The sequence below is a fragment of the Zosterops lateralis genome (assembly GCF_965231275.1).
Source record: "Zosterops lateralis genome assembly, chromosome: 3".
NCBI lineage: Eukaryota > Metazoa > Chordata > Aves > Passeriformes > Zosteropidae > Zosterops > Zosterops lateralis.
Genome location: NC_139764.1, coordinates 98,532,342 through 98,559,899, shown reverse-complemented (window position 1 = coordinate 98,559,899; position 27,558 = coordinate 98,532,342). Strand labels below are relative to the sequence as shown.

The following is a 27,558-nucleotide window of genomic DNA, read 5'->3' as shown; positions in this document are numbered from 1 at the left end:
AAGATCTCCATGCCTTGGCTGTCAAAGCTTGGGTTAAAAGTCTGGCATGCAGCCAGGCAGGAGCCAGGATTTCTGCAGCTCAGATGCTGCAGACCCAGACCTGGACTATTGATGGTGCAGACCTTGCACCACTGAGGGCTGCCTGCTTCCTGCCTGGGCTGAAGCTGGTCTTGCCACATGTCCTGCAGATTATCATCAGTTCAGATGGTGACATTAATGCCTAAGGGATGGGGGTGTGCTCAAATGCCTGTCCAGGTACCAAATCTGTGAGTAAGTACATGGTCTCAGCACAGAGGTCTTTATGTACCACGTGAAAACCACACAGTGGCAGGTGCTTGGGAGCATGAAAATGGGGATTTGGAGCAGACCTTGGAAATGACTGAATCCAACTCCTGCCTGAGCTGTGCTCCAGAAACTGAAAGCAGTACTTGCATGGTTTGTTCATAGCACCTAAGGCAGGAAGATCCACAGCTTCCCCCTGGGAACCCCTTTTGCTGTTCAGCCAGTCTTTACTGTAAGTATTCATTACAGAAACAATAGTCCAGTTTAATACTCATAAACTGGAGCCTAAGTAGTTATTTGTCATGTGCCTGGAGCCAGAGCAGAAGTGAGTTTGATGTATAAATATTTATAACACTGTTACACAGTAGATGACAGGTCCTGACCAGCTTGTCTTAATTATTTAATGAAGCAAAGGCAGTCTAATGGCACTAACAGTACAAGACAGCATGAGAGCCTCTCATAATTCTCTCACCCCCTACATAATAAGGGCACCTGTTCCATGTCAATGTAACTGTTAACAGCTCAAAATTATGGGGGGTTATATTTGCACTGAGACACTATTTGATTTTTATGCACGGTTAGCTGTATCCTCATTTTTGCTGCCATCTGCCTTGCTAGACAATCACTTCCCAAACCATTTTTTTCAATACTTGTTCAATTTCATCTAGGTTGCAGGCAATGGCTTTTTAGGTTTGTAAAGGCAATTTTGTAGTTTGTGTTCTCTTGGGCAAAACCTGCACAGTCTGTAGCACTTACACGTTACATGAGTTGTAAAATTATTTTAATAACTCACTGGAAAGGTCTTCTTAAGTTGGTGGCAGATGACATACGGTGCAGCTTTGTTAGCAGAGATGCAGACCTTTTCTAGTAGTTTCTCCAAGCTTGTGTATCACCAGTTTTATACTGCCCAAAAATATGCACTGGTCTGAAACCTGTGCCTATACAGAAGAGCTGAGTATAAAGAGGCTACTGCTGGTGCCAGAGTAAGTTAAATTTTAAAAGCCCTGTTCTAAATTACTCTCTATCACTACCAAAGCCAAAGTAAAACTTAGGAAACTGCTGTTCCTGCTGTACTTCATCCAAATAAATTAATATGGACTGACAGTAATGGCTCTTGACAAACTCCACACTACTGCCTCTTATGAGCTCCTCTGTGTTTAAAGCAAGTAGATGGTATTAATCATAGTGCAATTCCCAGAGCTCAGCAAAGCCAAGAACTGCTCATGGCAGCCTCTATCCCTTGGCCACAGAGCAGTCCCAGGAAAGAGCTACTCATCCCCACAGCTATCCTGGCAACAGCAGCATGAAGAAAAACCACCCCAGGACACACCCCAAGTGGTCTCACCTTTATTCTCCCACAGACCAAGGGAAGGGGACAGAAGAGCATTGCTGGGGCCCCCCCAGTGCCATGTTCCCTGAGGACACAGTTTGCAGCACCCATCTGGATAAGGGGCTGGCTCTGCCTGGCGTGGCTGCCCCAGCTCCTCCCTGCAGGGATGTCACAGAAGACTGGCCTCGGGGTTCGTGTGGTCCACGTCACGCCAGTAGGGAAGCAGTGATGGAAGAGCAGACAGTTTGTTTTCCAGGCGTGACCAAAGCTGAGCTGCCAGAAAGCTGTTGCCTTTTGTTGATAGATGAAGACCATCCGACAAATAGGAAGAAAAATCCTACAAGGGAGGTTAAAACCATGTATTAGTGTATTTACTATCTGCAAAGAGATGGTCTTTAGTAATTCTTCAAAGCCAGCTGCTAAACCGGTTTTATTTTTAAGTTTATGTTAAAATATTAAGAGAATATTCTGATGGCCAAAATCACTGTTACTCATCAGTAAAAGACCATGGGATTAAGTGACGCGATGAAAAGTCAATAGTCCACTGCAGTGGGGAGGGCAGGGGAGAGAGAAGGTTCAGGGTGCAAACTTGAGTTACCTGCTCACAGGAAAAGTCTGCAGTCTCCCATGGATGAGTTCAGGCATTTGGTCAGAAGCATCAGCAATACCCTTCTGCAGCCAGATCTGACTTGAAATTAGTCCAACACTGCACAGTGGATTGGACAAGAAACCTCCAGAGGCCCCTTACAACCTAAACTATTCCCTGACTCAAGTCCAAGGAAAAGGCTATTTAGATAAAATGTACTCAGGGGATATTTGCTAACCAAGTACCATGGTCAGGTTGTATAAAGCTTTATTTCTCATTGCCAACTATGAAGCACTCTGGATTATTTTTTTCCTTCCCGAAAGTGTAGTTTGGACCCATTTTGTATCATTTCAGTGATAATGCAGCACCACTGGCTCCTCCATGCTAAATGATGCAATTTCACAATTTGTGACAGTTTCAAATATTTCCGATTTCCATCGTACCTGATTCTTCTGCATCAGGGTCCAGAGGTCGAGCACGTCGGTGCCGCATTCCCGGGCCACCTGCACGCAGGCCTGGGCGTACTGCCCAGTGGTGGCATTGCAGCGGTTCAGTTTGTCACCTACGGGAACAGGGACAGCATCAGCAACCGCCGCTGACCCAGCGCCACTGCAGCCTTCTGGGCACACACCACGTGTATCAGGCCAGCAGACACAACCAATCACAAATAAATCCAAATCACAGCAATGGAAGTGGCTGCAAGCTACAGCTTGTGTTCGTCTTTTTCAGGGCACCTTTTGGTTCTGAGTCACTTAAAAATGTCTCTTTTGAAGAAATGCATCAGGTTGAGAGAGAAGCAACAGCAACAAGCAGACTTTGGGCAAGCTTCAAGTGAAAGCAGTGCTTAGATTTAAAACTCTTCATACACCTGCTAAGGCAGGTAAAACAGAATTAAGTAAATGGAATCTATTTACAAGTTGCCTTCTGCTTTTGTCCAATTCCACATCCAACTGCTCCTTGCAGTAGCCCTATTGCTGCTTTTCACACCTGGATAAATGCTCCTGTGAACATCACCATCCTCCTGCTTCCCATCTCTCCTTTGCTCTGATATCTATCTGACAAAACTAAAAACAGGGAGAGAATTTCTCCTTGATACTGGAGGGCAGGCGGTCTGATATTGCTGCTTTTTGTGCCCACAATAGTTCATTTGTGGTCCATGGTCTGAGATCACCCTGTCTTTTGTTCCATCCCTAGACAGTACTCTCTTTTAGACAGATGCTGGCAGATTCAATGCTGTAAATTCAAGTTTCCTCCACCCCTACCCCATAAAAAGGACAGTTTTAAAAGGGAGTTACAAGTGCTCCTTGATAGCTGGGAGCCAGATAAGCAGCATTTGAGGTGTGTTCATGTGACATCACATCAAAGCCTCCTAATGCAAAATCATACAATAATGTTGTCTAATTTAATGCAGTTTAAACTTAAGGTCATCTTTGAAGTTTTACTACTTTGATTGAAAACATGACTCAGATAAGCAACACCACCTAAATCATAGAAAACTGTACCACAAAGGTACCAGCTCTGTGTTTACCTGACCTAACTCCAAAGTTTTTTATAAATGTGCAAGAACTGGACAAGGTGTCCCAATAGAAAAGAGAACATGCTCCCAGGAGGTATAAACTGTCACTGCTGGAGTCAGCAGGATTATGGCAATTTCCACCAGCTCAGTAACACAAAGTAAGTGGTGCTATTATGTCTCTAATTTTAGAGCCAGCTTAAACAACATAATGGGAAATCATTTAACTACCTTTTTCTTCTTTTTCAGGCACTTTTATTATCATCCTTAGTGATATTCTCTGGTATTGTTTTTTTTAACTTTAAAATAAACCTGTCTGGGGTATTACTGTTTATCCAAACAGATGCAAAATCAGCTGTACCAAGTAAAAAATTTCCTAAGGCCCACAATGCCAACATTTCTTCCATTATTTTTATTATTCTGGAAGCTGCTGGGACATGATGGAATCTGCTAGGACATGTTGATAAACCCCATGTTCTTGAAGGGCAGCCACTTCTCTCAGTTCTGTGCATTAACAGATCAATCAACACTTTAGAAATGATGTTTGTAATTACTTGGAAGTTACTCCATGAGCTTATCCCAAAGCTGTTGAGTGAAACAGCAGCCCTTTTCCAACGCCCCAGAGAACAGGACTGCAATATGGCACACACACAAGGAAATCACCTGACAACCTGGGATCTGTCACCTACACTCCACTGGTAAAATGCAGAAACTCCACCCATCCTCATCATTCCTTTACCTTTGGCAATACATTCCTTTTCCCAAGCTGATTCGTGAAGAGGTGGTGGTGTTATCAGAATAATCCTGTCGGCAGTAACGTCCACTGACTTCAGGTACTGCACCATGCCCTTCAGGTTGGCGGTGTACTCTTCCAGGGGAACGTGCTGCTTAGGGTTCAGCTCTGTCAGGGGTGGAGCACAGGCATCAGGGGGCTGAGCTCCCTGCAGGTTTCCCACACAGCATAAGGGGACTTTCACACAGTTTGGCCACAGACTCTCATTTCCAGAGTGCAGTTCCCCTCAACCGTGGAGGTGTGGCAGAAAAATTCTGTCCCTCAGAATACCCAAAGCAGACAAATCAAGAGTTTAAAGACAGCATTTCCAACAGGCAAATAAGGCACAGGGAAAAAACCAAACAAACTCAACAGTCGGGCTTTTTTACTATGCTTTCATTTACAGCTTCATATCTTAGTATCAGAACATAATCACCTCAAATCTGGCCTGAATCAAAACCTGAGATTTCCAGTATTCTTGGATGCAAAGAAAGTTTTGGAAAGTCCAACAGACATGGAGTCAGTCCTTCATGCACTTATGTTATAATTTTGATTAGACTCTGCCTCCTGCTCTGCTCATGTGAAAGAGAATCCAAATGCTACCTTCCCTCCTTTCCTCAGCCCATCTGCTGAGCACTCATCAGTCTCCCTTAAAGACAGAAAAAACACCTGGATGCCCAACTCCAATTTTAGGCAACTGCTACACAACTAAGTCTTGAGCACTCTGAAATTTATTTCTCTAGTATTAAAACTTGGTGATAGAGAGAGAAATGGAAGGCACTGCAGGGTTTAAATACAAATGACATGACTGAAAACAAACCTGTGTGTAAATGAAAAGAGAATAATCAGTTCCTGGAGAAGTAGCAGGAAAAGCCTGTGAAATGTTTTGCTTATTCTACTAAACTGTAAAATCATTTTAAGAGAACAGGTCACAGGAAATAATGAAAGCAAGCCAACCTACCTTTCAAAGCACTGTCATTAGCTCCAAAGAAAATGGTAACTGCAGCAATACTGTCAGCACTAGTACTTTCAGTGATCAGTCTTGGAAGAACCAATTTAGCCCACCTGGTGTTATACCCCGAGATCCCACGGTTCACAACATCACATTTTCTGAAACAAGAGACATACATCAAAAAGAGTATCTCACCTGTGTCCACCAAAACAAAGCTTGGGAAGCTTTGAACCATTCTATCCGACCATCTGCCTCTGTCCCTCTCAGGAAAAACAAGATGTCACAGGACTTTTCAATGGGATCATGCTTTGAAAGTGCACACAGAGGCTGCACATGTAGTATTTACCTGTTACTTTCACTATGGAACCAGAACAACAATCCTGACAATCACTAAGAAGTAATTTCCACTTAAGCCTTGAGTGGAAACACCCAATGAGTATTTCCACCAGTCCTGGGCATGCTGCCCAGAAGGCAGTTCCACTTCACTAAATAAATAAATGTCAATAAATAATCATGTATTAAATATTAACTGCTGTTGGTCTTCATTTAGAAAAGCTGCATGAGTTTCTGCAAGCTATAAATTACTTGTGAAATCTAAGCTCTTACCTGACCAGTCTCTCAGCAAGGTATGCCCCCCAGCCATTCTCCTGGAAGGAGTACTGAAAACAAGGAAAATGGTTAGATCCTCCTGGAAGAACTTGCTTCCCAGAGCCCAGCCCCACCACTGGCACCTTCCCACCCCAAAAGCCTTTGTGCCTGGCCCCTGGCACTGCTGCTGCTGCCCTGTCGCTCTGAGGTGACACAGTCCTGGCTGTACCCGGGGACACCACTGGCACCTGGGGTGGTGCACAGCTGGCACCTCTGCAGGGACAGACCCCGTGCTCCCTGCAAAACCCAACCGACTGCTGCCAGACTGTGGTTCCATTTTGTGAGGGTTTGCTATCTCTGTTTGTAGCATTTTTCTACTTTATTTCTATGATCCTGTCATTCTGGTGAGAACCTCTAAAAACCCTCTCCTCATTCTGCTTCAGAGTGTGATTTGATACCTTCCTCCTCCAGATGTGGAAAAACTAATTCCTTCTCCTCATTCCCACTGCTGCACCCTCCTCTGCTGCCCTTCTGCAGTGAGTGGGCTCAGACACCCATCTCGCACTAAGGGAAACCTGGTCTCTGCTCTTTTCCATCAGAGCAGCTCCGTGACCCCGCACACAGCCGAGGGCAGGGCCCCGAACCAACGTGCTCAGGGGCTGGAGCGGCCTCAGAGCCCTTCACGGGCCCGGTCAGTCACGGCAATGGAGGGCCGGGCACGGGGCTGGGGGGGCTGGAGGGCCGGGCACGGGGCTGGAGGGCCGGACACGGGGCTGGGGGGCCGGACACGGGGCTGGAGGGCCGGGCACGGGGCTGGAGGGCCGGGCACGGGGCTGGAGAGCCGGGCACGGGGCTGGAGAGCCGGGCACGGGGCCGGGATCCCCAGGAGGGCACAGCGGGATTCCCGCGGGCAGCGCCGGGCCCGCATGGAAAACGCCCCTGACACCGGAGCGTCCCAAATACACCTTCACCTTCACCCCTCCGACACAGCGGCCCCACGGGTTTGCGAAAGGCTCCGAATCCACGGAGCCCGCCAGGCGCGAACTCACGGCACAGCCCCGCGGCCCGTCCCTGTCCCGCCGCCCGGACCAGCCCAGCCGCCGCCGGCCCCGGGGCGAGGAGCCGGGAGCTCCACACGGGAACTGCGGGCGCTACCTCAGTGATGGAGTCCCCGAAGAGCACGACGCGGGGCCAGCGCAGGAGCCGCCCGCGGGCCTCCCCCAGCGCCATGGCCGCGGCCGGACATCCGGGAACGGGGCGGGACGGGGAGAGCCCGGCCGCACACCGGGATCGGGATCGGGATCGGGATCGGGCTCAGCCCCTCTCCATCTTCATCGCCCCTGTGAAAGGCTCAGCGGCGCGGGGAGGGCGCGGCCCCGGGGCGGGCTGGAGGCGCTTGGAAAGGAACGCGCGCTTTTATGGGTTTTTTCTGTTTCAAAGAGAGACTTCCTTCTTAGGAAAATGCAGTTACCTAATTTAAAAGACTTCAGACTGTTTACCTTACTAACGACACAATTTGGGGAGGAAAATGTCACTAATTTTGCTACTACTGCTCATACACTAACTCTGCTAATATTACTCCTCCTATGAGGATCATCAGGTGCCCTTTTAATCAGCCGACAAAGGAGGAAAGAAGCGTGTACAGGACAGTTCTTGTGTAGAAAACTCAGGTTCTGTGGCCCTTTCTCAGCATGACCCTGTTTGGCAGCAGCTGCAGCTACCTCAGAGCCTCAGTCACCCTGCATTTGGAATTCTCTGTGTCGTGCAGTTCCTGATCCTCGTGTCCCGTGTCCAGGGCTGGAGTGGGACAGATGGAGTCACCGACAGGGGCAGACGAGGCTGCACAGGCCATAAGCACCCACTGCTCTCCACTTGGTGCTGTACCTCTGGTCCAGTTAATGGCAACGCCAGCATGCAGAGTTTTAAAGCTCCATCTAACCCCACACGTTCCCATTTTTAATTGTGTTCAAGACTCCTTTGACTTCAAGTAGACACAAGTGTGCCACCGATCACTCCCTCAACAGGAACAAAATTATATATGCAAACTCAATACATCCAAATTATCCTCCAAATGGCTTTAATATTCAAAAATACAAAACTCCATTTAATCTTTGTAATTCTGTCACAGGTTAAGAATTATTTCTTGCATGTGCACATAAGAGAACATATGCACACTTTGCCTGATTTAATTGCATCTATATGCACAAATACAGTTGTTACGAGGCTGCTGATCCATTATGTGAAATAACTCAGCACTTTCACATTCACAGACTTGAAACCTTTGACCTACTCAGGAAAAAAATATTTACTCATAAAAAATAGCCCAAATAAACTGAAAATTTAAAAGATTTTTTTTTTTAGTCATCCTAGGTTATCTACAGAGGTCAGTATACAGGGCTGAGGGCATCATAAAGCCTCTGTGCTGCCAGTTCCACCATTTCACGAAGGGATTCATCATCTTCACTTCCTGGCTCACAGTCAACTGTCTGGAACAGAAAGAGAAGGATGTTACAGCAACTGGAACATCATGCTCCCTTTCAGCACACAAAGAATGCTCATAAGGGTAAAGGAAAAAGTAGCCATGGAAATTATCAAGAGCAGCACTGTGTATTTTTCAGCCACCTACAAGCATGAAGAGGAGTTGAGAGAAGACTTAAGCAAGTCCTGCTGAGAAACAAGAAGCTTAAATTCAAGTTTTATGCCCAAAACTGCTTTGTAAAATGCATTAAGTTTAGTGGATCACATTTAATTCAAAACCAAAATCACATAAGATTCACTTCCTGGAGATTTCGTTTTACCTGTGAATTCACTCACACTGTATTAGGTTAACATTGCAAAACACATGCAGTCATAGAGGTACAGGCACCACACTGATGGTCCCACACACATGATGACATTTACACAAAAATAATCCAAATACATTAATTTTTTACTAAAACAAATTTTCCTAGAGAAAGATGCCCACCCCAAACATGAAACTTGATTTACATTCCTGACTGTTCTACCTCAGAATAAAGGGCAGCATTTGAGTAGTAATACTGTTCTTGGTCCTGTGGCCTTTCTAGACTCTAAGACTATATCTCCTTTAATTAAGTATTAACCTCTTAATCTTCTCATGAAGTAACTCTTTCCAACCATAAAGGTTTGAGGGAGGAAAAATGGGACTTTAAACAGCAAACATGCATTTCATGTTATTTAGCAATGTTGTTCAAATTGTGTTAACTATGAGAGCACTGAGATAACGTGGAAAACAGGATTCCACCTGTCCTGCCAATCAGATCTACACTCAACAGCTTTTTATTTTAAAGCCAATAATGTTTTATAAGACACATATGCATGTAAAGAAGGACAAAAGATCTGCCTTGTAAAATCTAGTTCCCAATGGCACAAGCTTGCCATTGCCAACACAGACTGCACAGATACACCCTGTTGTAACTGAACTGCCATTGGGGTTTCTGTCAGTACACAAATCTTTTAACAATAATGACATATTACAAAAAGGAAATCAAACTTCTTGATTAAGCAGTATGCATTCTTTTCCAGTCTACTTAACTTTTTTCTTTATTTCAAGAGTTTTTTCACCAGTCCTGTATTTTTCTGTACCATGTACAAACTAAAATGTAGCAATGTTTATTAAAGAATTGAAAAGAGATGGCACAAGTTGTGTGTTAACCACTGTAACTAACTATTCTTTTAAGGTAATTAACATTCATTTGTTTTGTTTCAATAGGTAACAAATTTTTGGCAGAGGCCAACCTTTTTTTCTGGGTTTGTAGAACAGTAGATGTTTGTAGAACATTTGTTGTGACCCCTTAACTAGAGCATGTGAGAGCTACTCCATAGAATGAATTTACATTATGTTATTACTATGAATAGTGGCAATACACAAGCTATGTCTATTATGTTATTAACAATGACAGAAAGTCAATATATTAAAATGCTTAAGAACATAAAGGACATGGCTTTAACCATTCTTTACAGTTTAACTTTATTCAAATAACTAGGTGTGATGGCTTCTTAAAGCACCCTTCTGCATGGCATCCAATTCTAACCAAGCTAGTAAATTAATAAAGTATTTCTTTTCGTGAGTATTTCAGGCTTTCAATTTAGCTCCAAAAGGATCAAGGTGATAAAAAATTATTAACAACATTCCTATCCTGTAGCTGTTCAATTATTCAGACCAGAGCCATGCTTTAAAAGCATTTAAAAATTTTGTGGGTTAACTCACTTTCTCTTCTACAATCTTTGTTTATTCATTTTTTTATTTAACTGAGCTGCTGAAAAATACTGGGGTTTTTCCCAAATGTAGTCCATTTGTGGCATAAACATTGCCAGCATTTTTAAATTAAGAATGCTCTCTGTTTTGACACCAAGTGCATTTCCTTGGCAAGTGAGTCCATGGCAGTGTGGGCAGCCCTGTGTGCTGGACAGGAGGCTGCTGAGCACAGCCCACACCAAGGTGCTTTGCTTTACATACCCGAGTGTCCAGGGAGATGTTGGCAGTCTTTCCATCCACTGTGATGCACAGCACGGAGTCATCTTTGGAGCTCACACAGTCCTCTCCAAACATATCCCTAAGGCAAAGAGCCATGAGTGTAATGTGTGGCCAAACAGCAAACAGGTTTTTCTATTGACCCTGGGGTCACTCTGTCAGGTGAGCACCACCTTTCAGCAACAATTATTTAACTCACTCCAATGTAATTAAAATTATGGAATTAAATTCTGACAGTGGGTATCAAATAACAGTAAGTATTCTACCAAAATAATATCATCATAAATAAATGGAGGGATTCATTTCCTTTCAAAAGAGGAAAGATTTCTACACAAACTACAGGATACACATCAGGCTAAGCTTTAAAAGAGATGTGATACAAAGTTGTTTTTATTAACCACTTGTAGCATAATTTTTCAAAACAACTTAAAAATCTGCTTCTGGAAGATATAACTGAATTCAAAATTTTAGTGGGGCTGAGAACTTTTTACTGTACCTCTTTCTTTACTTAATTCCTGGCCTTCACAGAAATTAGACTGAAGTAAATTTGCATTAAGTATTTTTACATAACTATCTTTAAACCCTCTTATACTAAGACTGTTCTATTTACATGATTAACATTGCTCATTTTCCTTTAGAAAAATATATACCAACTTACTGAAGCATGATCTCCATTCTCTTCCTATATACATCCATATCTATTTTTTTGGAAATCTTACTTACTGCAGCTGAAAAGAAAAAAAAATCACTTTTACAGACATTTACTGGGAGTGAAAATGGCTAACTGATCAATGCTAATCACAAACTGGCTTTCCGGAATAACAATCCAAAAACTAAATAAAAGATGTATGCTTAAACAATTTATTAAAAAATGTATTTTAAAAAAATGAGAGTCAAGGAAATGCATACACTTCCATTATATATTCCTGTATGTTTATTTTCAAATAAAAAATTCCGCAATTCACATTCTGACTTTTTACTTCTCCTGTTTATTGTTAACACTCATTACATCTCACATGTCCTTTACTTAATAGAGAAAGTAATCTACTTTCATCAGTTGTTTATAATCCCTCCATTTTCTCTTATTACACGAAAATACCACATCATGGAGGCTGGGAGCATGAAGAAAATAAAATAAAATGGGACAGTTTTATTTTATACTGAATGTGAGCAGGAGTAATAAGCATAGGCATTCCTGGAATATATTTCAGCATAGAGAATTTGAAATAAAAATAACAGGATTTTTTTAGACCTGGTTTCAAAATTAAAAGGTAGTGTAAAACAAGTGATTTTCCTTTGAACATAATTATTTAAGTATTTGATTGTTAAAGAGTAAAAAGTCTGTAGGAATGGGTAGCTGTGAAAATTGCTACCTTTTTCACTGACAAAAACTTTAAGTCTTTTGAAAAACTGGTTTTTGGTACTTCTAAATCAGCTGAAGAATTCAGAACACAGTGGTAGTAAGTTTCTGAGAAAATTTTTGAAAAACTTTACAACTGCAAGTGACTGAGCTTATATCTTAATAAGAAAAAAACTGAATGAGTATATTAAAATTTACCATTCCTTAGATAGGATGCAGTAACTGAACATACTAAGCAAGATATAATTTTCTCCTGGGAATAAAGCTGACCATGTGCCTGAGGCAAACAACATGGTCAGCTAAGGAACAATAACTTAAGATACTTTAAATTTGATCTCTTTTGATCCTGTGAACATACCCTAAAATATACAACTGCAAGAACTCTTTTGCATGTTTTTACCCCAAGCAAGAACAAAAAAAAATCCTGAAAGAAGCCACACCTGAGATCAGCATAAAACAACATGGGAGATAATGCTAAAAGGCACATAAAAATACAAAGAATTAATTTCAGGGTGGTGGAGAGTGGAGAATTTAGATACTGTCACTAACAAATCATACAGAGAAAGTGTAGACTATGGAAAAATCAGGCTAAGGCAGATATTACAATAAGAAATAAAAAATATTTGGCAAAATAGCAAAAGGGTTTTCTCCATCTGTATAAAGAAAGGGAAAAAAAAGGAGGTCAAAGTATCATTCAAAACCAAAATTTCTATTTTTGCTTCATTTCATAGGGCAGAACATGAGGACATGGCCAGAAGGGCTTACATATACTGAAAATTATCACAACCATGATCAGAAAATTACACTCTGAATTTGTTTGGGTCAAGGTGACCAGAAAATCTTTTCTCCCCCCCCCCCATACAAAGTGAGAACGGTTCTAGGAATTTATAAACTCAGGTGAAAGGATTTGTAACAAATGTGTTGAGTCAGGTATGGGACTAAACACCTACGGAACATCGACTTCTATTATACACAATTGTTAAAATATATAATGAAAAGACAAGAGGGATAATCCAGTGAAAATAAACACCTATTTGTCCATATAGAATCATAAAATGGCCTGGGTTGAGCCATACAAAGCTTAATAATTTTAGATTTTTTTTTTGTATAAGATTTAAAACTTATTTTAAATAAAGGCCATGTTTTCCACAGTCAGTTACTGGTTGCCATGTAAGAAAAAGTTCCAACAAATGAACATGTCACAAACAATGAAGACCAACCTGTAATTCTGCTTTCAAATAGCAAATTTTACTCCCTAGTAAGTTCCATAAGGCAAGGAAATACAGCAAGGGGATTGCAATCTATTGGAAGGCATTATTTTTCTCTAAGCTTGATGTAAAAAGAGGAAGAAATGCCTAAGTTAAATAAACATACACTAAACATACCTTTCTGTATTTTGGGATTTGACTGAACTTCCAGTATCACTGTTGTCACAGTGTCTGCATACATATCATTAGCAGGATTTGCCACCCACTAGAAGACAAAAAAAATAAATTCATGATTTGGACTGAGTGAATAATGCAGGATAAAGACAATATAATATTAATAACATTATAAATGCATGCTCCTTTTTGCTTTTCTCTGAATTCTAGATTCAACTGACTGTCATGCATTTCACACCAAATTATTAACTACTTTTAACTGGGTGTACTCCAGTAACTTCCCAGGAAAAAGTCAGGCTTTTCAATGTTTGTGAGCACGTTTACAAATAATTAATTACCACAACTCTTTGGGGGAGGAATGAACACCATTTGATGTTATTTCCAATTATTATCTGCCAAATGAAAAAAAGGGCATCAAATCTGCCATTATACTCGTGAGATAGAGCAAGAAAACCTCAACTGGCACTGGATAAATAAAGTAACACACATCCACACAGGACAGCTCAAGGGGAACTTTGTTCTAGCCTTTGCTCTACTTGTCATACAACAGAAAACTCCTTAAAATATTGAATTCTGCATGGCATCTCTATGGCATTATTGGAGAACAAAATACTTCTTTCTCCCTCACCAATGCCCACCTCAAGGACTACCATGCCTGGTTCCTGGATCACAGTAATATTTTTGAAAACCTTCAGGGCTGGTTTTTGTTGGATTTCTATTTCTTCTACATCACCTAAGAAGTGACAACAAATGGTTAGCAATAATGAAATTATACTGGCAGCAAAACTAACTTTATTTGCATAAGAAAATAGGTCAGTTTAAGAATAAGAAGGGTTGTCTGTTATCACAACTGCTCAAAGCAGCTCACAAAATGGAAGTCCATACTCTCTTACCTTACTTGACAATATTATTTTCTTTGTTCTGGATTGTTTGAGGTTTTTTTATTAATTAATATCAGCCATTTTACTTGGTTTGAATTTTCATATTTGACTAGCTTAGTACACTGAGTACACCAACAAAAAAGAAAACACATGAGAAATTTAGTTAATTCTGTTCCATTTGCAGAAGCAACCAGCTCCTACCTCCTTAAAGGATAACCCATTGCTCACATAAAATCATAGAGCTTAAACAAACAGCACTTGTGTACTTGGTCGCACTCAGGTTGAGACCTGAAGCTCAACTGACTATAGGTGTTCTATAGAATTAGATTCTGATGCTACGGAATTAAAAAAAAAAAAAATCTGAGCTTTAAATCTGGGAAAGGAATCTGCAAGGTGTGTGTACCTAGGACAGGAGCTGCCCCTAACACTTGAGAAAGCCAGAGAGAGGCACAGGGGATCATCCCTGTGTCAGGCTTAAAGGGCTTTTCATCCAGGAAAAGCCAATTCGTATCTCTGTGAGGAGGCACAGAAGAGGCTGTCTGTCACAAAGGAGGGCAGAGCTTTTGGTTTGATTAACTGGATGGCATCAGCCATTCCATCTGGGGCTAGAGATACAAGACCAATTAATAAAGTTTCCATCAGAGTGAGCAGAGCATTCACTTTGGGGGCTGACAGAAACAGAAATCAACCTATGCTCTATATTGCTAAATGCTCTTCACTTTGCAATATGAATACAGGAGAATCCCCCCCAAAGCTGTGTCACACTCATGAACTAGATCTGACAGAAGCTGCATAGCCTGATGAAAGCTGTAAAATACAAAGAAATCTCCACTCAGAAGACCTCTGAAGACTGGAAGTTGTTTTAAAAGCTGGCCAGTATAAACCATGACCATGTCCTCCCAAGTACACACCTGTGAGTTTCTGCAGCTGGTAACAAAGCAGATTGAAAGGGCCCGTGTAGGGGATGGCTTGTGTCTGTGTCACTGTGCTCATGGCCAAGTCTGTGTAATCTGAAAACATGGGAAAAAAGACATGTTAAATAACAGCCCTCTGAATTGACTTCCTAATAAACAGAATTGCCATTATAGATAATTAATGGCATTGATACATTGAAGACAAGAAGGCTAAAAAGGGCAATTTATAAAGAGGAAGGTGGAACATCTAAGATAAATAATAAGATAAATAATGTATTTGTGGTTAGGAAACCAGCTTATTTTATTATCCTGCCTAGTAGAGACAAACAATGAACTAGGGCAGCAGAACTGCTTTCCCCCAAGCTCTTCTGAATTTAGATTTAATTCCTCTTCTATTCTGAAAATAGATCAATTCCCTGAGTAATAAAAAGCATAGGAGGACTACACATATATTTTCTGTGTTCTGTAGCTTTTTACACTAAAAGCTAATGACATTTTAGAAAATGGTAGGACTATTGATTGAGGTGTTTTTTGGTTCTCACTGGAATGTTTTATGCATATTCTTGCAGAGGAAAAGGTTTTAAGTAACCAGAAGGGAAATGGAATTTTGATTGTTTTCTGTTAGAGAAAGAAAAGATCTCTAAATCTGAGTGAACAAGTTAAATGCCTTTTGTCTTACTACAATAGTTCAAAACTTATGGCAAACATGTTCACTAATTGCTTTTGAAACACAAAACTGCAGGAAAACCCCCCAGAATTATAAGTATTTTAATGACACAGTAAGTTTCAATTACCCATTGATCACATCACTGTCTGTACTTACTGGAGAGGTCACATGGAGAAAGGATGTGATAGTTAAAATTTCTTTTAACTAAGATTCCAGAAATTCTCTGTCCTTGCTCTGGTTTCTTATCTGCTAAAGATCCCATCACCTAGAGAGAAAAAAAAAAAAACACACAGTGCAACAAGGCAATCTGAAGCATTCACAGCTTCAAGTAATTACAGAGATGAAATATGGTTCTCTCAGAAAAATCAGAGTAAAATTAACTCTGAAAACAAAAGAAGGTCAGACTAACCTAAAGCTTTCTGAGACATAACACAAGAAAGGTTTGTAAGAGTAAAGAACCAAGGAAAACCCCGAAAACAACAACAAAAAAACCCCAACCTTAAAATAAAACCCCCTGAACCAAAACCCAAATGCAACTGAACACAAAACGTTCATATACTTTGAGACCCTGGAAAACATGTAATTTGAAATCAATTAAAAATAGAGACTAGGAAGATAACATGTAGTTTTTACACCAGAAGAAAATTCTGTCCTACATATAAGAAAACACTGATTTCATACCTTGGCAAGTTTTTCTCCTCTGAAGTTTAATGTCACAGCTTCAGTATTCCTCGGATTATGAACTTCTATGTGAACTTCATCATTATCCTCATACTCCCGTATCAATGCTGCTTTCAATCTGGCCATTTCATTCTGCTCACCATGAACTAAAATCTAGAAAAGAAGACAGTTTTCCTTTTAGCAGAAATTATTTGTCCAACCAGACATTTTAGTAAGCAAATTATCCAAGAAAGCTGCCATATTCTAGCTCATCTTTATAAAAATGCAATTCCATGAGGTCACAGTGTAGGAAACATGAGCTCAGTTCCAGTTCTGTGTCTGTGAATTACCTGCATTATTTAAAGGGTGGGATTTCACAATCCTGAGTAGTAGCTGAAAAATCCATGCTACCAAGCATGAGTGCATTACAGAGATCTTACTTAAGTTTTCACACACAAATATATTGTTGTATTATGAAAGGGAAGTATTAATTTAAGTTCAACAGAAGTCAGTTAGCTTTATATTTTTGTGTTTGTGTGTAGATATAAACATAATAGAGATGCAATTCAGAGAGGATACTTCACATTCACCATTTTCTTTGCCAAGGTAATTCTCTTCTGTGATGATTTTTTTCTTTCCTATCTGTGCCTGCACACTGTTCACCATCAGTTTCAGATCCTGGTCCTCATTTTCACATTCTGGTCATACCATCTTCGTCCCATTATTTGCTCATGCTTTTCCCTCCAAGCACTGCCTTTGTCTTTTGCTGTCTGCACATACCTTCAGTCAATATTTTCTTATTTATTTCAGGGCCAATTCCAGTGAATTATTCCAATACCAGCATCCCCAATTTAACTTCATCCCATACTGCATCTTACTTGCTCAGAACACTGCTGAAACAGATTATGGCCTACACCATTGTCTGGAAAGTCATCCCCAGGGATACCACATGCAGACACTTAAGAACAAGTTCGTTTTTACTTTGCTAAGATAACCTGACAAAAAATGATTAAAATTTCCATCTTTAATTAGTCAAAGCACAGGGATGCTGGCTACTGCTGAACACCAGTCCCTGCCTTGACTCAAGGCTGTGAGCTGGTTTGATGAATCCCACTCAGGAGAAATGGGCAGCATGGATACTGACCACATGTGGTGGTTTCAGGGCCCGGATAAATTCACTAGTTTGTTGATAATCTGTGTGAGCAGAGAAAGAAATGTAATCCACAGACATCTTCAGTGGGAGTTTTTGCCCTGACATGGTTGTGATCTCTTCAGGTTCAGACATGATGTGCTAGAAAATAAAAAGCACCTTAATTAAAAAAAGTAAACCCTCCTACAGGCACCATATTTGCTTTACATTTCAAAAATCAATTAAATAATAGTGGTAGCCACATTAAATGTCAAGTGGTGAACAAAATCTCTCAGATTTCCCAGAACACAGATTCACACATGAAAAACACAGGTACAACACACACCATTTCATCTTGTGCATCCTCAGCACATCTGAGGGCTCATCCTTCTTCCAGATAAATCTCTCTAACTTGTATCAAAACAGTAACAAGTGTATGATTTCCGTCTCTAAAGGCAAAATTAGATGCTGTGGTTGTCTTTAGCTGCTGGAATTTGGAAGGATTTCATTCCCTACAGATGGACAGTGGCACAAGGCACACAAGGCCGTCTGGTCTCTGACATATAACTAGTGCTAGACTTGATATCAACTTCTCTAAATTAGGATTAGGGCTACCTTCTTGAAAATTTAAGCAGTGAAGAGGTCTAAAGTACCAAGCATTCTTTCTCATGGCAAGATAACTGCCCCTAGAAAACATTATTCTATATAACATCACTGGAAAGGACAGTATGCAAATTTTCTGCAGTTTTCATTAGTATTAACCAAAAGCAATCAGTTTTGACTTTGTACTCACACATACCCAACAACCTCAGTAAATCAAAAAAAGACACTTGCTACTGACCAATTCTTTTAGAACCTAATGTGAGCACTTGTGGTGCATTAGCAACTCACCTTAGCAAGAGTTCCTTCAACACAGTACCCTGCAATAATGACTCCATTTCTCTTATCTGTGCACCAGCTCTCAAACAACTCCCTGGATAAGCCACTCTGCATCATACCTGGAGAAGCCATCACAACACTCGGGCCAATGTCATCAAAGTGATCCATACTCTAGAAAGACACAGTGGGAATATCAGCTACAACAACTCACTTAAACGAAGGACAGCCCAGCTGCACCCCTTAACAACATACAATAATATAATATAATATATTATATTATATATAATACATATAATATATAATAATATAATAATATATAATATAATCTGTGTTCACAGATTATATCCCATCCTCACAGAAAGTGCCCTTGGCAGGAAAATTCCTTTTACTGATTTCCACAAGGAGTAAGCTGCAAGCACAGGGATCTATAGGAGAGAAAATGTTGGGGGATAAGCTTCCCTCAAACAGCCCTCTAAGCACTGGGACAGCAGATAACCCAGATACAAACCTGGACCTAATCAATCTATTAGGATACTAAGGATATTGACTGGTTCAGCTGATTATAGAGCATGGTGCTAAAAACACACCAAGGTTGTGGGTTCAATCCATGGAGGGGCCATTCACTTCAGAGTTGGACTCCATGATCCCTATGGGTCCCTTCCAACTCAGAATATTCTGTGATATCAGGATAATAAACATGCAGCCTATTCAGCAAATACAAACTCTTCTGTCACAATTGCCTTTTTGTAAGAAACTCAAGCTTACCTTCAGATTACTGATATGCTTGAAAACAAAAGGATTGTTGATGTTAATTTGCTTGCGGATTTTGTCATTCATGGCATTGACATATGTCTGATAAACTGCCATACATTTCTTTGCCAAGGAGGAGGCATAGTATATGGGGATGTCATGGAGTTCAGGGTGATTCTGCCAGTATTCATCTAAAAACCCGAAACAAACAAAATAATAATAATAAAAATAAACATAAACAAACAAACAAACAAACAAACAAAAAACCCAGCCACCAAACAACAAAATACAAAATTCCATCTGCAGGATTATTTATAAAGTGTGTGCTTCTCAGAAACATTAATAATTCTCGTAAATCAGATTTATCTGGGCTTTTTAGCACAGAAAATCACCATCACAGCTCTTCGCTTTCATCTGCTTTTCTAAAACAGTCACCAACTAGAACCAGTACATACAAACAAACAAACATGACAAAGATGAATTTCAGATCCTTTTGGCAGGTCAAATTTCAAGCAATCACCACTTTCAGCTACAAGGTATTAAAAGTATATGTGATACTACACTGCAATAAGTCTACATTTATGACAACAGAAGTTTTATTACACCTCTTAATAAAGCTAAAATGTCCCTGTCAAACATTAATTATACATCTAAGAGCCAGGGACATTTACACAGGTTTGTTTGTGAGAATTTACTATCTGAACATTCTGTAAAACAAATCCATGGAATTCAAGGTGAGAAGGAATCACTCAATTATCAGGCCTGGCTTTCTGTATAGCACCAACAGTTATATTTTGCAAGCCAAACTGGAACAAAAACAAGGAAAGAGCCTCCATTAACCACAACTTATTTTATCATTGATGACAGTAGCCATGGCCTTTCCTAAACACAAAGAAGAAATCTGAATGCAGCTGTACAAATGTAACTTATCCATCTTCCCATTTGGATACAGTTCTACTAGTCTGAAAGATATTTATGTTGCACAATTGAGGCACCTTAGTCCAAAAATAGAGGTACACTCTTTTGGCTGTATTTGTGCATTTACAATGACATTACAATGTGCTTTTACCTAACATTTCTAATTTGCTGGCAAAGCTTCTCACATAATTTCAGAGAGGCTCAGTGCCATGGCTACCTTAATAAGCTCAGGTGTAAGGTGGAAACAGCTTGTAGAAGATAACCAGCCACAAACTGAATTCATCATCATAATTTTCTACACCATAACACAGTACTTTATTCTTGTCATGCAGTTACAGAAAGAAGAGAAATAAACACAAAAGCCTGAAGGCTCAACTGTGTAAGCATGTGAGATGCAATTGTATTTTCTACCTAATTAGGCATCCAATTGCATGTCTAGCTTTCCTAGATATATTTTCAAGCTGATCTTTAGAAACTCACTTTAATATCTACACACAGCAAAGAGAGACAAACAAATTACAACCTAATGGCTACACAAGGTTGAAAATCTTCAGTTTTTATGTTCTCTATAAATTAAAAAACCTCTCTCAATCAGTGAGAAGTAGTAAATAATTCTACAACATCAAATACTACCCCATGTCTAGATCTGAATTTCTTGTTAACATTTGAATAGACTAGTAGGACATTTGGAAAACAAACTACTTTCTGATACTGAGCTAAACTGAAATGAAAAGTGAGAAAAATTTCAAGTAGTTTAGGGAACACTTAATATTCAACACCCTAAATATATGCATTTTAAGCTTGAGATAGTTATCTTTTGATCTTGCCAGCCTCTGAATGAGCAGAAAGACTAGTGAAAAAATCACGTAACATAATACAAAATCAATGTGCTAAAAGGAAGTGAGGAGGCTTGAGAATAATTTCCTTAAAAACTGTTTTTTCTGAAGTAGCTGGTAACAACCATCTATATATTTTATGTGAAGTACCTTGTTATGTTCATGGGTAATTTTCACTCCTTTTTGTTCAAAAGCCTAATTTACTTTTCATTATTATTAGGACTTCTGAAGTGTTAGAAGTGTCTTCTGTGGGCTTATAAGCTTTTCCTATAAAGAGTTTTGCATGCAGCTTTGCCAATTAAAGCATAAAAATAGTAGAATTTCAGAAGAAAATATACCCCTTTTTTAGGAGTGCAGTTTAAGTAAAGCAGTTGTTGTTGTAACTGGTTATTTTTCTATTTGTAATAATTGTCTCTAATTGGTGAAATCCTGATTCAACAGCCAAGCACAATTACCACACCATCATCTCCTCCTTTTCTTGGTCTCCCATCCTACTTCACAAGGCAGAACTGCTGGTTGGTTTACTGGACTTTCTGCATTTGAACAAACATGCTTTATATATTAAATTATCAGGTAAATAACACACTGTGAAATGGTTGAAGGGTTGTTCAAGGAATTACAATATCTGAAAGCCTTCTCAGTCTCTTTATGTGCCCTTCCACTGAGAGGAGCTGGGGAGGTCATACCTAAGATCAGGAGCAGTTCCTGAGCTCGCCCCAGGGCAAACACAGGGATGAGCCCTCGGCCCCCTCGGTTCACGATGTCGTGGACGGTGTTGCAGAATCGCGCCTCCCGCTCCTCCCTCTTCTCATGGATGTGGGTGCCATATGTGGATTCCTGCAAATGGAGAAACAGAGCAGTGAAAGGGCTGACACACAATTCCTGATCTTCCCTGAATCCAACAAAAATGCAGATAAACACTCTGGTGTCAACATGTTGGGGAGAGGAGGGAGAGAGGTCAGAGAGGGAAAAGTCAAAACCACCCCCAAGTTCCCAAAACCACCCCACCAAGGCAAATAACCAAAACTTCCCCTCTCCCAAATCCCTCCAAGCAATTTAGACAGACAGATCCTGCTAGCACTAAGAAGTTAGAGCAATTAATTTCAATGCTTCTTTTAAGAGGCTTCAAATTTAACACACCTATTTTCCTAACTGGAAATGCTGCCTGTGCTTTCATGATCACACTGACAGGATCCATAATGGCAAATGTGCCATGGTTTAACACCAGACTTAAAATATAGGAATTACACAAGATACAACATTTTGATGTGACTTAAAATTAGATTATCAGTTACAGAGAACAGCTAGAAGTAAATGAAATAATTTTTAAAGTTCTCAGTGTTTGTTTCCAGTTAAAACTGTTATTTATAAAGTTTCCCTTGAGCTGCTATTTTCCAAACACGGATTCAGATTAAAATAATTTCACTCAGAAAACAAAACAAAAATACGAAACAGCACTCAGGGCACCTCCACCAAGGACAAACTCTTAACATATCTGGAAGCAGGTTAGGATCTACTAAAAGAGACATCTGGTTAAATTTGGGTTGGTAAACACAAGATGAAATCTAATAAAACTCCATCTCAGAAAGGTTTGCCCAGAGCCTTAAGGAGCTTCATCAAAAGAATTATAAAATTATAATTAGACTTTTCTATACAATGGGAAGCAATGTCAGAGTTCTGAACACCCAAGTCTTTTGGATATTTTACACAAATCACTACCCCTAAATCTCTACTGCATTTGTCATTCTGTTTTTGCTTTAATTAAGTCATCCCCTAATCCGTAATTAATTACTAACAGAAAAATAATTTTGCAAAACTTACAATTATAAGAATATCAGGTTTAATATTGGGAATCTCAGCTGCCATCAGGTGTCTGTCTTCCTGCCTTGAGAAATCACCTGTATATAACAGCTGTTGGAGACAAAGAGAAGCAGGTCCTCTGGTTACAGGTTCTACCAGTCAGCAGCCTTTAAAAAGCTGTGCAGAGATGATTTTAATGAATTTTTGATAAAAAGGTCAGCTGTACTTTAAATAAGACTCTTCTTATGTCAGCAGCACTTACAATATTAGGTCAACAGAACTACAATACAAGTACTTAAACCTCAATAGTAAAAGTTTTTCAAGCAGTACCGTAATTCCAGCAAAACTAGGTACACAATTATTAAGCTCTTATTTTTCATTTCAGATACCAAGGTGCCATTTTCAGCCTTCTGCAAATTTGCACTGACCACAGAGAAGTAAAAATACATGAAACATAAAATTCAGCAACTCTTAAGTGGAAGTAAATCTACGATCAAACTGCATTAACATACCAGAATGCAAATATAATGAATAATCCAATAAAATTATTTATTAAAAATTCTTTAAATATTTTCTGATATTAAAAAAACCCCTGTAATCTAATTGATTTTCCAAATGGAATAATCATGTTCCCCATTACACCAAAAAGTAATTTTTAATGGTTATTTATTTTTAATGGATTCTTAACTGCGGAGTGGAATGCAATTCTCTGCATTCAGACTGATGGTTCCAAAACTGACATTATTTAATAGTATTTCCACTAACGAAAATGTGAATAATAAATAACATACAGTCAGTGACAGGAGACACCTGGTCTGCCAGGTAAACTACTATCACAAGGAATTAATGAAAGTAATGATATTAAAACCCAGTCTATTTGAGTCATACATAGTAAGAGGGAAATCTTTGTCATGCCTCAATCAGAAAAAAAAACCCAAAAAAGAAACACTAAGAGATCTAAATTTATTGTAATCATTGTAAACTCAGTTCTATTTCTAGGATTTTTTTAAAGTTAAAACTCTTATAATTCTCAATCATTATAAATCATGAACAAAGGGCAGCAAGCCTCAGATCCATGTTCTCTCTTCCCTCTTCAGGGCTGTGTGAAACTTTGCGTGGACAGTGATTATCCTGCAGAACTCAAATTCATGAGATATGCTTCAAATATCTGGTTTTGGAACAGTGCTGCCTGTGATTATATGATTTACTTAATCCCTCCATACCTAAAATTAATAATAATCTTATTTCTTTAGGTACTTTAGCATAGGAGTGTTATGAAAAAATGTAACTCACATACATTGACAAAGCATTTGAGACGGGCAGAGATGTAAATGAGAATCACAAAAACAAACATCTGTTCTCAGATTTTACTAAAATGCAGCATCCACACAACTGCCTCAGCTACCACTTGCTTCAGACCAGCAAGGGAAATTACATGTTCAGTGGTTCCAAGTCTGAGTCATGTCTCAGACTCCCATACAATCCCCACATCTTACCTGACCTGTGTCACTTGCCAGTTTTAATCAGTGAGAAAATACATGTCCTAAGCCAAGGCCTCTCCCCTTGACCTGAGTCCAAGTCTACTGGACAGCTCCAGCCACAGTGGTGGGGCATAAGAGATAACAACAGCACTACATTAGTACTCAGGCTTGATTTCAACTTTTAATAAAGAGAAAATACCTTCACACCAGCTATTTCAATCATAAACATGGCGGCTCCCAGAACGTGGCCTGCGTGGTAGCACCAGAATTTGATTCCTGCCACCTCTTTCACTTCATGGAAGTTGATGGTCTCAATCTTGTCCATGCTTTCCTCAAGGTCTGTTTCTGTGTAGAGCATGTCATCTGCTGAGATGTTACTGGATAGAAGGGAAATGGCTGAACATCAGCTCATCTGAACAGCTGGAAAAAACACTCCCCGGGTTTTCCCCACTGACAGTCAGATTTCCATTCAGCAACACCACATCTCCTATGTTAGAAATCAAGTCCAGCTACTCCAATGTAGCTCACCTAAGGAGAGTTAAAGTATCTTTCTTTTGAAAGGCCATGCTACAACAGTCTTTGCAGTTAAAAATCTGCTCTGCATTTCTCAAAAAGTACCAATAAGATTCCCAGTGCTGGACAGAGATCTGCAACTTAGCTTTTACCCGTCTTCAAAAACCACATGAATCCATGCTTCTCCTACCAGCCCAGAAGAAACAAATTAAAAGAGGACTGTTCATCAGGTTTCTGATTCAAGCTCAAAACATCTGAGTTGAGATATGCTCAGGACCATTGCAGTCACATGTAAATAATGTGTCAAGGCATGAAACACAAGAAAACAAAAATATAGAAGAGAAAAAAACCCCAACATGTAAGTAACAGGGCACTCTTTGTATATTTAATATTTAATCTATCCTTGTCCTGAAGAGTGAATTGTATCTTTAGGAGCTTAAAATTCACTACAAACTATCCATGAGGTAGTAAGACGAATCATTACTTATATATTGTAGGTCATGTTGCTACTTATGACAACATCCAGGTTCATCCAGCTACTTCTGGCAGCTTTGCCTTCAGTTTCCCATTGGATATTTAGGTGAAATAATTCAGGAAGAGATACCCTACAGGTTGGCTTACCTGACTTTAACATAGTCTGAAAGAAGCCATCTGTAAATAGCTTTTGTGGCATGAGTCATAAACGTCCTTCCCTTAAAACTCGTTTTCTGTAAAAACCATGGCAAAGCCCCACAGTGATCTAAATGGAAGCTTAAAATAGACACACAAATCCAATTAATATATTAACATTACACATCACTAATATATAATATCTATAATTCACTACTTCCCTGGACTAACAAAGTATCATGAAAACCCAGAAACAGAATTTTCAACCTTGTTGTTAACTGTGCTGGTCTGTGTTCTGCAGACTAGTGACTAAAAACACAACCAAGAAAAGGTAAAACTAACACAGGAAATTCTCCATTAATTGCCAAGGTTTTACACGTATAGTATTAGAATTATCTTCTTTTTTAATTTCATATAAATTTAGAGGGAGAAAAAGAACAGGAACAGAACACTAAACACTAAAGCTACAAGAAAGCTAAAAACACGATCCTAGTGTTGCATATTGCATGCTACAGAATAAAGCACCTTTTCTGAAAATTAAATTCTTTGTTCACACTTGTTTGACCTGTCTTAAGAAACTACTTTTGAAGTAAGGTAGAACAAACACATACCACAAAACCTCAGGATTTTATGGAGAGCTGTTTATTACTGATTACCTAATTTAGAAATGGCTCTCCTTGTCTCTCAGCCACTAAGCAATATTTAAACCACATTCAAAGCTTGTGTAAATCTCCAAGAACCTTTTCAATTCAAAGCCAATTGAGCAAAGAACACAACCAATACTGTTCTGCAGTCTTTGTGTAGAAAACTCATTCCAGGAGCTATCACAATTATGTTACACAGGTTATAAAAGCCAGAAATCAGAGTGAGCTCAGAGAAGAGGTGTAATGTCAAAAGTGAATGAGCATCCTCAATATTCAGTCTTTAATTCTAAAAGGAGATCCTTCAAACGTTTTTTTTTTTAAATCTGGAAACTAGAATTTTTCCATACCATCTAAATAACACCTATTTTCAACTTCTCTTAATAACCTACAAGTGAACACAGCTCAGACCATCACCTCAAGTTATTTGTGCTTTTAGGTGCCACTTACTGACTAATGAGGAGGAGATCAATCTCAGCTGGATCTATCAAATCAATGTAAGGAAGAGCATCCATTCCTTCCAGCCCAGGATGGATTCCACAGTCAAGCTGGAAAATGAAAGAAAGTTAAACCTTCTAACAGAACATATAAAAAAACCCTCTTCCATCCTGGTCTATGGTGTCGTTATTAGTGACTGGTAACTTTTAGCATCACACACAAAAAAAGCTTTTTCCTCATCAAACATTACTTTTAGCATTGGATTTCAAGCAGAACGTTTTGGGTTGGAAGCACATACATTCTCTATGGGGATATGGTTTTATTTTACAGCACAGCCTCTGTGATGATACATGTCATACTGCTCCAGAATGCTACACAATGTGCTTTTTCTAGCACCGTGTCTGACTTCAGTGCAGAGGCTGAATTTAACCTGCAGCATTCCAGATCATTTCAGTGATCTGAAGTACCACACTGGGAAGGCATACAAATATATCCATACAATAATTACCATTATTTTTCTTCCTTTAAACTCCAGAATGATGCATGACCTTCCTACTTCTTGGCCAGCACCTCTGCAAAAGGATATCAGAGTCATGAGGACTGAAACAACCCACACCGCACAGATGTAACTACACTGGGTGTCTTTACCGGGATTGCTTTTCCGTGCAGAAATAACAACTGCACGGCCCTTTTACGCTCGGCTACCCAAAGCATCTGAACAGCTGGACTTATCGCAGAGGAAATGAGGCCCTACGTAACGCAGCAGAAATAAAAACAATCTGTCTGAGGAAATTATTTTGGCCTCTTTTGTTTTTTACTGAGCACTCGAGTCTCAGACTATTGACAGGTATAGTTAAAGTGCACCTAAGTAACAAATCGTGCCGAATGAGCCCGGGCAGCATCTCCACGCTGTGCCCAAAACAAGCCTGTGGCTTGTGGCGCTGCCAGGGGCACCCCGGGCCGGCAGCGGCCCCTTCCCGGGGAAAGGAGCGGCTCCCAGCGGCCCCGCCCGGCCCCCGCGGCTCCCCGGGCGCTCACAGGGGCCGGATGAGCAGCTGGTCGCTCTCCTCGGCCGGGATCAGCGCCTCGGCCTTGCGCTTGGCCGCCATCGCCCCGCCGCTTCCCCTTCCCCTTCCGCCTTCCCCTTCCCCTCCCGCCGCGCCTGCGCCCGCCCCGAGCGACCCG

General features: G+C 40.1%; 2 protein-coding genes and 1 long non-coding RNA gene across 5 annotated transcripts; 1 reads left to right on the top strand and 2 right to left on the bottom strand.

Moving 5' to 3' along the window:
- Positions 1-633: 633 nt before the first annotated feature.
- IAH1 (isoamyl acetate hydrolyzing esterase 1 (putative)) lies at positions 634-7,291 on the bottom strand. 3 transcript variants are annotated; one of them, XM_083858487.1, is made up of 7 exons: positions 7,179-7,291; positions 6,042-6,094; positions 5,445-5,593; positions 4,451-4,612; positions 2,642-2,760; positions 2,211-2,296; positions 634-1,949 (listed from the first exon to the last, which is right to left on the bottom strand). In XM_083858487.1, exons 1-7 carry the CDS (start codon positions 7,251-7,253, stop codon positions 1,484-1,486), a joined length of 1,110 nt encoding a protein of 369 aa, XP_083714613.1. In that variant the 5' UTR covers positions 7,254-7,291; the 3' UTR covers positions 634-1,483. The 3 variants fall into 3 exon arrangements, 2 of the variants coding, with proteins under 2 accessions (XP_083714613.1, XP_083714614.1); XR_014589741.1 differs by having other exon boundaries at positions 1,838-1,949; positions 2,211-2,300; positions 7,179-7,290; XM_083858488.1 differs by lacking the exon at positions 2,211-2,296 and having other exon boundaries at positions 1,607-1,949; positions 7,179-7,290.
- Positions 6,105-7,066, top strand: LOC310907921. Its single transcript, XR_014589742.1, has 3 exons — positions 6,105-6,363; positions 6,623-6,714; positions 7,014-7,066. It is a non-coding gene; the product is annotated as an uncharacterized lncRNA (long non-coding RNA).
- A 792-nt stretch (positions 7,292-8,083) lies between the features above and the next one.
- CPSF3 (cleavage and polyadenylation specific factor 3) lies at positions 8,084-27,510 on the bottom strand. Its single transcript, XM_083858486.1, has 18 exons — positions 27,412-27,510; positions 26,882-26,945; positions 26,386-26,483; positions 25,307-25,435; positions 24,372-24,549; positions 22,713-22,802; positions 21,578-21,728; positions 19,153-19,328; positions 18,400-18,558; positions 17,524-17,670; positions 16,401-16,553; positions 15,876-15,984; positions 15,050-15,148; positions 13,896-13,990; positions 13,261-13,348; positions 11,174-11,243; positions 10,501-10,597; positions 8,084-8,509 (listed from the first exon to the last, which is right to left on the bottom strand). Exons 1-18 carry the CDS (start codon positions 27,480-27,482, stop codon positions 8,408-8,410), a joined length of 2,076 nt encoding a protein of 691 aa, XP_083714612.1. The 5' UTR covers positions 27,483-27,510; the 3' UTR covers positions 8,084-8,407.
- Positions 27,511-27,558: the final 48 nt, after the last annotated feature.